Source organism: Leptonychotes weddellii, chromosome 14 (genome assembly GCF_054177405.1).
Source record: "Leptonychotes weddellii isolate Sample4059 chromosome 14, ASM5417740v2, whole genome shotgun sequence".
Classification (NCBI taxonomy): domain Eukaryota; kingdom Metazoa; phylum Chordata; class Mammalia; order Carnivora; family Phocidae; genus Leptonychotes; species Leptonychotes weddellii.
In genome coordinates, this window is record NC_138382.1 from 69,224,102 (window position 1) to 69,235,283 (window position 11,182).

Below are 11,182 nucleotides of genomic sequence, written 5' to 3' on the forward strand. Positions count from 1 at the left end.
TGTTACAATGGCCTTTTAGAGAAACCTCAAAAAGTGTGCATCTGCTGCACATATTCATAACTAACTATACATGGCCCGTGTAGAATTAACCACCTAAGTTACAATTAAAAAGAACACCGAGGTATTACCAAGATGCATTCCGGCACCTCCTCCATTAACGGGACAGCCAGCCATTGTTCTGCAGGGGACACGAAATGACAACTTTCTCTAATTAGGTATAGATGTTAATAGAAAGATGTAAGCTGAGGTTCTCTGGATTACAAAATAAATGGAAAACACCAGACTGTCTAGGATAAGTGCAAACATTGAAAAGAAAACTAAAGACACGTCATTGTAATGTGTAGAGGACCAAGCATAAATGCAGTGGTCTCTTCCCAACAGGAATCGGATTTATAAAATTTTGTGATCCCGGAGGTTCAAACTTTATGGGGAAAACAGCAGAGTGGATATGGTTCCCAGTGAACCTACAGAAGTCATCATATATTTCTTTTTAATTTCTGGGAGCAGAAAATATTCAAAGAGCACATAATTAAGAGATCAATGATATTAACTATTACATTTAATATTTACCATAAATATTAAATTTATTAAATTTTATTTGTAATATATACAGTTTAACTTATCAAATATTAAATCAAATATTTCAGTAAGTATTACAAAACAATAAGTCAACGATATTAAACTACTAACTATAAAATTAATTTTACTTTGCTAACCTTATTGCTCCTGAAAACATTTCAGGGTCACCTTCCCCTACAGCTTAGTGAGATCTGTTATGTTTGGTGTTTTGTCTGGTGCAGAAAATACACCAGAAAGGTGGTTTGCTTGCTGTCCGGTCCTCCATCCACATAGGCATCGTTTTCCTGACTCTGTGATTGCACGCTGATTTCTAACCCTTATAGGACACTGATGTCCTTCACATAGCTGCTTTCCCTCCCCTGGAACAGGCTTCGGAACTGTATCCCTGCATTCACAGCATTAAATTTCTTTGAAGTAGTAACTCAGAGACTGAATTTTGAAGTCCAGGAGGCCTAGCTTTGAATCTGGAATCTGCTGTTTGCTACCTGGTGGTCTTGGCCAAGATAGTTTACCTTGCTAAGCGTCAGTTTCCTCGGAGGTAAGATGCCCAGTACAGTGCTTTTACCAGAATTTTTATAATCAAATGACATATGGCATGTGAAGTGTTTAGCACAGTGCCTGATTTAGAGTAACCTCAATAAATCTTGGCTATTGTTATTGTTAAAATTTCTCCCTAGGCTACAACGCAGGGGAAAAAACAAAACAAAACAAAACCCCAAAACCCTCTACTTCTGCTCAACCATCCACTTAACTTCCCCTTTCTCCACCCAGTCCTTCGTTCCTTCTGTTTCGAATTAACTCCGAAGAAGTAACTGACGATTTGCGCACACTAGAACCAACAGTTGCTGCTGCCACAGAAACGCAGCACAGAGAATGAAGGTGCTATAGACCGATGACACTCTGTATAAAGGAACTCACGGTGCGGGGGAGGTAGTGGACGATGACAAACGCCAATGAGACTTCAGGTCTCACGAAAATGCTTCTTTTTAGGGTAAGGACTGTCTGACATACCTTTGGATTTCAGGGCCCAGCACACTGGCTGCTATGTGGCAGGTCCAGCCAGCCTTTTTTGAGTGCATGAATTCTCTAAGTACAGGATCTTAGGGGTATGCCAGCAGAGGGTATGTACACATGCTGGAGATTAACTGAACACATCTCTCAACATGTCAAAAGTCAGTAGATTCTATCCTAAATTAAGAGTCTAAAGATTCACTGAAGTATGAATGAAGGCTTGGAATGAAGAAGTGCCTCACGCTCTTGGGGAATACTTGTGTCTTTCTACAGTACACCGTCTTACCTTAGGTTAGACTGAGTGGGCTCAGTGCTTGAGGATGGCTCAAGACTGATAGGAAGGATCTTATCATTCTTGTTATGATCATATCTCTGAAAGAAAAAGGGAAATCACTTGGGTGAGCAAAAACCAGTCCTTGACTGTAGTGCGTAAGTTCAGAAACTCCAACCCCACCAGCGTATCATTGGTGTATTTCTAGACAATCTGAGGACTGCTTTACATTTGGAATTAAGGCAAAACTCCACACGGTTTTGGCCTAAAAGCAATAAATTTAGAAAAAGAAGTTTAGAAGAAGCTTCCCATCTAGCCACTAGTCCTCCTTATTTGGTAGGGAAAGAACTTCAACTTTCAAATTCACAGATGGTATAAATATACAATACGATTGCCCTCCTACACTCTTGTTTTAACTGTCACATATCACCTCTTACAATATTTACTTTGCTTTATTCAAAACACTTAAAAATTTTGCTAGAGTTTTGCAAAGTACCAAGCATAACATTCCACTCTCAACAGGCCTGACTGGAGAAGAAAAGTAGTAACAGCTTTCAGCCACTGATAGAGCAAACATCCTATAGCAAAAGGGTAGTTTAATTTGATGTCAGATAATTATACACCTCTTACAAAAAGTAAATTAAATACTAAAGAGTAATCAGGAGTCTGTGGTCAAAAAGACTTGTAGGAGAAGAGAACTACAAGGCATCGAGATTCTCAAATGAAAGACAGGAATGAAGGATGATTTCTCTTGCGTGTCTTTTCAATGAGACACAGAATGAGAAAACAACAGCCAGTTTGGCAAATGAGACTTGATTTTCCTTTGAGTAAAAAAGCATTTGGTAATTCTCTGTTGTTTCTATTTTTAAGGCAATGTGTCCTAGAAATTGAGAAGGCTCCGTGATGACCTGAGATCCTCAGGACCCAAAGTGTCTGAGCTCTGTTTTTCAGTTTGGACTCTGAGCTCAAGTGTTTAATTGCTGACTGTTTACTGGGAAGCTTTATGGGTAGGGAGTCTCTGATCAAAAGCCATGCTCCTATAGCTAAAGACCAAAGCTCCAAATTTAACTGTCACAGATCTTTTCATAGGCAGGTCTGTCAAGACCCCACCACGAAGGAAGAGAATAAACTCTTGGGATTGCTCCAGTCCACAAACTTCCGCACCTTTGTGCCAGGTAAAACAGATGCCATTCTCTCTCTCTTTTTTTTTTTTTACATGGTCATATCTTTTCCAGTGCAGTCTCCCAAGAGATCAGCTATAAGATGAACAAGGCGACTGGCCAGTTCTCGGGCTTTGGAGACAATACAAACAGGGCAAAGTCCCACAAATAACTCTCAAACTGTCTAGAGTAATGAGATGCTGGTGCTTTAAGCACTCATACAAACTACCCATTTCTCAAGTGTTTAGGATAAACATATTCAAACTCTCCACAGAACTGAGAGGCTGGGAAGAGTCTAATAATGCCTAAAGCAACTAATTTTAAAAATAAATACATTTTCTCCTCCAAAGAACAACCCCCACCAAAAACACGATAGAGGTCTGAGTATACACATCAGCCACATGGAAAAATCAATCAAAAACAGAATCTGTGGGTATGTGGAGAGAAACAATGAAGGAACTTAATCCCTCCTGAGATGTTTCTCAAAAGAAAAATCTGGCAACACACATGGTAAATAGAAGTAGGAGACCAAAGTACGGCTGCTCCAGATGTGAAGAGGCTGGGATGCAAATGGGTAAGTGGACAACTATCTTCTGGAAAACTCATCTCGGGTGAGCTTGATGTTGTCTTTCCAGCCCATGAGACATACCTTTACTTGCGCATGCGCCCACCGCACCACCAGCTTCTTAGACAGAGCCAGCTTGCCATTGAGACACTGGATGGCTTGTTCTGCTTCCTGTCCGGGAAAGGGACGGATGTTAGCCAAAAATTCCAATGCCTAATTAGCTGTATATATCTCATAGGGCCTCACGAGCTCGGATGGCTGCAATCCTAACCAGACTGCCTTTGATAAACAACTCGCAAAGGGTTTACAATAAAGAAAGAAAGGCAGAATAACAGAAAGGGTATGAGTTTTGTAAAGCTGGTCAAACAAGAATGCCAATCCTGGCTCTCTGTCACTTACTACCAGTTAATCTCTGTGAATATTAGCTTCTTCATCTATAAAATATGGATACTACTACTTGTTCCTCATTGGTTATTGTGAGGAGTCAAAGAGTGCACGTAAAGAAAGTACGGAGCACATGGTAGGCACTCAATCAATGTTAGCAGATTGTTCTTATTAGTTGATACCTTTCTATACACTGCCGTCTGTTAGGACCTACTGTGCTAAGAAATTTACTCCCCTCCAGGGATCCTGGAACTATACCCCAGACTAGGGCTTATACTCTGGGTCCAAAGTGAGAAACAGTAATGGCTTCAAACGATATGGTAGTGAAGGAAACCAGGTCGGAAAAAGAAAAAGCAGGAGTGAGTCAAAGAGCCTGTGAGCAAGGTATTTGTGTGAGCCAATCTATGCACCTGGCTTTTGGAGCCAAAGGTTCCCTGACCCTTTCCCTATCAGATAAGGAGCAACAAGGTTAAAAGGAATTCCTGAAACTGGGTAAGAGTCACTCTATGGACATTCCCAGGAAGCCTGGTCGTACTTTTCCATCCTGCCAAACCTTCTCTGCTCCATTCGTATCCATGAGGCATTCAGCCAAGCATAACCCATGTTTACCGGGGGTGCAGAAGCCCTTAAGGAACAGGAAGAGTAACAAGACGAATCTATCCGAGATCGCAGTGTAATACCAGCAGGCGTTCCAGTCTGGTTTTACTGGCGATTCTCTTATCCCTCCAGAGCTCACCAGCATGACATTCAACAAATATCTGCGTGCTCACTATGTGTCAGCCATTGGATAGTCACTGACATCCTTGCTTAGCAGTTAGAGAGACAGATAAGAGATGTTTTACTCTTAAGTTTCCTCTAGTCAAGTAGAATTTACATGGTACTCTATTGATTCTACAGCATCAGCAGTCTTAAGATGCCAGCAAGGGGATAAATGTTTCAAAAACAAGTTCCTATCTCTGCATGTCACTTCAGGGTTCATGTATTCAACAGCATTATTAAATACCAACGGTATTTTCCTATATACCCTTGTCTATTCTCTCAACTTTCTGGAAGGTAAGGAAGATATATATATATATATATATTTTTTTTTTTTTTAAGATTCTATTTATTTACTTGACAGAAAGACATAGTGAGAGAGGGAACACAAGCAGGGGGAGTGGGAGAGGGAGAAAGAGGCTTCCTGCTGAGCAGGGAGTCCGATGTGGGGCTCGACCCCAGGACCCTGGGACCATGACCCGAGCCGAAGGCAGATGCTTAACAGCTGAGCCACCCAGGCGCCCCTAAGGAAGATATTTTTAATCCCCATTTTTAAAATTTTTTTTTTTTTTTTAAGATTTTATTTATTTGCGAGAGAGCATGCGAGAGGGGGGAGGGTCAGAGGGAGAAGCAGACTCCCTGCCGAGCAGGGAGCCTGATGTGGGACTTGATCCCGGGACTCCAGGATCATGACCTGAGCCGAAGGCAGTCGCTTAACCAACTGAGCCACCCAGGTGCCCCTAATCCCCATTTTTAAATGAAAACTGAGGCCAAAAGAGGTTAAGAGACTTGCCCAAAGTTAATAAATAGAAGAGCCAGCAACAGAAGCTAGGCTTTATGACATATAGTCCAGTGTTTTAAAACCAATATCTAAGCCCCAGCATGACCACTGATTTTAGCTGTCTGCAAGAATGCTCATCACACTCTATCATTAGGGAAAAATAAAGTATTTAAAAATGCTAACCATACACAGTATTCTTCCAGTTCCTCCGTTTAGGACAGCAACGTATCACTTAGTGCCTATCTCATTTGCCAAAGTTAGAGGTAACTGAAAGAATCCCCAGGACGGATAAGGACAAACGACACTCTCGTACAGCCTCAGAACATACTGATACATCATTGCCTGAAGGTGACTGGCAGTTGTATCAAGGCCTTTGTTGACACGGCTCCATGTCCACAGATATACGTATGCATGAACATAATCAGAAGGATGCAGATATTCACTAGCACACCGGTTACACTTTGAATCACTGGGGACCACCTAAATAGCTAACAATTGGGATTAGTCAAATAACTTATCATATATTCCTAGATGAAATATTGTGCAGTCAACAAAAATGATGTTGACTCATTTTTAAACCAGGGTCTAAGTTACATATAACAAAATGTATGTATTAAAGCTCTATATCAGTGAAGTTTTACAAATATGTAGTCACACTGGTGAAACCACAATATCACGATATAGAATGTTATCTGGATGTGTAGTAAGAGGACAGAAAATTTTTAACATACTTCGAGTGGGAAACAGGATGATGTGATCTTCTTTGCGCGCTCTAAGCCATACGTGTGTATGCGTGTGTGAATATAAAGAAAGACGAGACTAGAAAGATCTATAACTAAATATTGACAGAGCTTATTTCTGCATATTGGGCTGATTAAGTAAAGCCACTTATCTGTATTTTCATCTACAATTAAAATATCTTACTTTTTAACAAGAAAAACATCCAAATAGATTATTAACACAACAATACCTAGGCAATGTCCTTCCACGTGACTAATAAAGTTATAGAGAGTTTTAAACACTATGTCTGTATTTAATAACATTCAAATTCAAATTCTTTATCAAGGCATGTCCACCCAAAGGATATAATTTTACTGCAAGAAGATACATGTAGGGGCACCTGAGTGGCTCAGTCGGTTAAGCGTCTGCCTTCGGCTCAGGTCATGATCCCAGGGTCCTGGGATCGAGCCCCACATCGGGCTCCCTGCTCAGCGGGAAGCCTGCTTCTCCCTCTCCCATTCCCCCTGCTTGTGTTCTTGCTCTGTGTCTCTCTCTGTCAAATAAATAAATAAAATCTTTAAAAAAAAAAAAAAAAAGAAGATACATGTATATATCCTGGTTGAAGCTGAATGCTCTCCTCCTTCCTGTAAATTCAAATCTGTATGCAGTTGTTCTGAGACACTGAGAAGGGTACATTTTTAAGAAATCAAAATAAAAGAGTTTGTGGGTGGCTCACCACACACAGGGAGGGCTTCTGCACCACGGGGCAAAACTATTGAAAGAAAAGGAGGCTTTGTTGGCCTGCCACTGAAGGAACAAACAAACCAGTAACAGGGAGGAGGATGTCCACGTGCTTAATGTGGGCACCCCAAAGCATCTGGTCAGAAAAGTAGGTCAGCCGCCTCAGACCAGGAGCCTGCGGAGGGTAGATTTTGAAAGCTGTTCACTCATTCGTTTAGCGAGGGTCTCCTTCAGGACGCAGGGCAAGGCACCCAGAGAGGAATCTGACACGGCTCCTGCCCACAAGGCACCACTATTCTAAGTAGTTGAGAGAGATGCGGAAAGAAGCGGGGGAGTATAAGAAGCACCATGAAAGGGGAGAGGTTTCATTACCTGTTTAGTTTCGAAGTTCACAAAACAGTAGCCTCGAGGCTGCCCCTCCAAAGCACCGGACTTGTGAAAGAGGAAGTCAAACTGCTTGACCGTGCCAAACTTCTGCAGGAGCTTGAGGAGGTGGTATCTGCAGAGAAAGCACGGCCCATGAGCACACTCTGGGGATTGGGACAGCCACTTGGCCTCAAGTGTGAGATAAAAGCAGGAGATAATTTACCCTGGGGGGGGGGGAATCTCGCCCCCTCGCCCCCCTGCCTTCTTCCAAACTGCTGCGTCAGTTTATTTGGCAAACAGACTTGTTTGCCTCTATCTGGAATGGGAACTCGAATCGTCATGGCTATACGTCTGTCCAGCACAAAAATACCAAACAAAAAACCACACCTAACAAACAGCTGTCTGGCCCACAAGCACCATTTGTTTTTCTTTGGGAGAAAAGCTCAAAAATAGTGTCGATTTATTTATTTTTAATTTCTTGGCAACGAACTAGTATTTGTGAATAACTACAACTCCATCAGGAACGCATACCCACACTCCAAACGCCAAACCTACCCTATCTCAAAAATAAGTAAAGTAGCAACCACATACACATTCACACAAACAGAAAAACAACCTTGGAGGACTTCTGTAATAGATTTCATAATTAATCATTAGGTCCGAATTGCACTTGTGAGAAGCTCTGCCAAAAACCAAACCACAGCTAGTGGCCCTTCCATAAGTGCCTGTGAGTTTCAATCCCTGATGTGACTGAACAGTTAGGGACAATGTGGAACCACAACGTGCCTGAGGCTGTTCTCACAGAGGGCAGGGGAACCTGGCCAGTCCTATAAATCACCCAGTTGTGGGAAGCTAATCCACCTCAGTTGCTTTAACACAGTTTACACTTTGGAGCCTGGTCGATTTAAGAATATGGATGGCCCAGGAAGAAATTTTTTCCTGGCAGGAAGTTCACCCCAAGCTCGTGTTTGCCATTCCGCCCCTCGTCCTCTTCTTGGATTCCTTTCTCTAAAACTTATTTGGTTTCTATAGAGCTTTTAAGTTATTCAAACAGATGTGGCCTTAACAGGTTGCTGTGGCCAATCTCAATTCCGACTTCCTGTCATCTGATGTAAGGGTGAGACAAACCAACAGCTCTCCCGTTTCCTTTTCCTTTGGCCTTCCTCCTGGCATCCTCCACACTATTCAAATGGAGTCAAGGCTTTCTCTAAACAATGCTGTCCCTGTGATACTAAAAAGGTATCAGCCCACATGCTAAATCTGTTATTACTGGGAATTCTACCCCACAGGGAGTCCGTAAGGCTGTCCTTATAGCCACATTTATATTCACATTGTTTTCTAGGAGAAACTCATCAAGATTTTGTTCTTGAGTAAGAATCTCCTTTGGGAGGCAGAGAGATATGAAATGGACCATAAGCTATATATATTAAATTGGATACTAATGCACATCAACAAGCAAGCCCATTATCCTGGATCAGGTGCCTGACAGTGGAGCAAGGAAGACATAATACAGGTCTTGCACTGGGGCAGACTACAAGGATCCCAAGGCATATTGTGGACATTAATCTGGTCTCTAGACCGGTTTTGAGAGGGAAAACTGTAACCCCCTAGATTTTAAATTCTCAACTCCCACCAGGAGACCTCAGCTGCTAGTGAGGATGGAGGAGGTGATTCTTCAGGGGAAAGGGAGATACCTCATGTGCAAATTTCTGGTTTTACTTGATTTTTGAGTAGGCGTACAATAGGGTGAGCCTTTCGAATGCACAGACAGAAGGGCTGGAAGAGTCTCCCCTGGGTCTCTAATTAATTTATCTCTATGCCCTAATTAATTAAAGTAATCTCTATGCCCAATTTAGGGCTCGAACTCATGACCCTGAGATCTAGAGTTGCATGCTCCACTGGCTGAGCTGGCCAGGTGCCCCTCCCCCAGGTCTTTAACTCACAGCTGCATCTTCCACTTACTATGCCCATGTGTTAGTTGCCATGAATGGTGGGTCAAACCCATTTTTCCGAAAAACAATCTAAGGGCTACTGTGGGCTGGTCATCTTTTCATCAGCTCCATTCCGCTTAATAGCAGGAAGGTAAGGCGATCGGCATTTCCTAGGAAATGAATTTTAATTTACTCAGAAAAAAAAATGCCGACAGATTATTCTTTGAAAAGCTAACAAATACATTCTGCCCGAGAAGTGCGACCTTAAGATTCCAGGAACATCTGCTTGGGTCTGTGTCTTTCAACTTCTCCAGGATTTCTTTCCTTGTTTGATAATTTCTTGAAATTATCGGAACACCGAAACAAAAGGAACGAAATGTTTACTATTTTGCTTCCTGGAGATGGGGACTGTGAGCTCTGATAGTGAAAAAAACCTGAAGAATCTTGCTTTCACATCTGCAAGCACTTTCATCTGTTGCTGAAGTATGGGAGGGCTCACTACTCATCAGAGCCTTGCTTCACTTAATGAAATGTGGGCCCTGCGGCTTCAGGAGCTAGTACACCAGCCCCAACATATTTCTGCAACTTAGTGCTTTCTGTATTGGGTCTTGAAAATGGCCTTCCTGCCTAATGGTGCAGAAGTAATTAATCTACACAAATGTTAAAATAGACACCTATTACTTGTCAAAAACTGTTTTAGGCACTTGAACTATCCAGATGAATACAACGAGGTCCCAGCCTTCAAGGACCTCACATTCTGGTTAGAGGAGAGATATGTGCAATCAAAAAATCGCAAAACACTATGATATGCACATAGAGGTATATACATGAGCACACAGATGAAGAGGCAGGGGATGTGGTGGTTAGTGAATATCAGGTACAAAGACATAAAGGTGAAAAAGAGCCTGCTCCATTGGAAGAGAGTGCGGGTAGGGCAGTTAAGCGATGAGGCTGAAAGGCAGGTAGCAGACAGACTATGAAGGACGCTGGTGTCATTAGTGAGGGAATTTCAATTTGATGCGTAGGCATTGGGAAGTCAATGAAATGACATTTAAGACTGTTTTAAATGCATAATTTGTTTTAGAGAAAAATTTGTTATAAATGTAGAAATTATTATTTGCTAGGTCTTTATATTCTCCTTTCTGTGGTTATTAAATAGTATTACTGTGTTTCAAATTTAAGCAGCAAACAGTAAAGGCTGATTCATGCAAAGGAAGGCATTAAAAGAAAGCAGCATGAATCATGATGGAAAAATAAGGAACGGGCTGAGAAAACCAGGGTTTCTTTAGGGGTAAACACATTGTTCTCACACATCCATGCACACGCTCTCCTCTTTTGTTCTAGTTCATCTCTGAAAGTCGGCCTCAGAAGGACATTTCCCCCTGGATGGCTCTCCACTGCTTTTAACTTTACTTAGTATAACCCACACTGATCACCCCCCTCCACAAACAGATGCCGTTTCCAGCTATTCCACCAGTCAGTGTTGACATGAGTCTCCATTTCTCAGGCAAGGAACATCAGGGTCATCTTCAACTCTCTGATCTGTAATCATGTTCTTCATCTTTTAGACTCACCTACTGGCTTCCAAGTTCACTCTCTACCTAGGTGATAGACAAGCCTAGTGTCTGGCAGTCTCTTCTAGTTAATCTTCATCGTTAGTCTTTGCTCCTCCAACCCACTCTACATACTGATGTCTCATCTCCCCATTAAAACATCACTTTCATGTTGTCAGTATCCTGCTAAATACCCACAGTAAGTCTCTTCTACAAGAAATTCAAATTTCTTGTCTGAGTAAATTTTAAACACCCTGTATTTATCTGATAGTATTCTATCTATCCAACTACTGTTTTCACTGTCACTTAGTATTCAACCTCTCCTTTAGTCAAAAAGGTCCTCCTGATACTCTGCTCACCCACT

At 41.9% G+C, this 11,182-nt stretch overlaps 1 protein-coding gene across 1 annotated transcript in view; it reads right to left on the reverse strand.

The window, feature by feature from the left end:
• RBM18 (RNA binding motif protein 18) overlaps window positions 1–11,182 on the reverse strand; it is a 21,720-nt gene that overhangs the window by 3,219 nt on the left and 7,319 nt on the right. The window contains exons 3-5 of the mRNA XM_006747064.3: window positions 7,341–7,467; window positions 3,671–3,757; window positions 1,877–1,962 (exon numbers count right to left, since the gene is read on the reverse strand). Of these exons, the coding sequence (XP_006747127.1) occupies window positions 1,877–1,962; window positions 3,671–3,757; window positions 7,341–7,467 (300 nt within the window). The remainder of the gene's footprint in view (window positions 1–1,876; window positions 1,963–3,670; window positions 3,758–7,340; window positions 7,468–11,182) is intronic.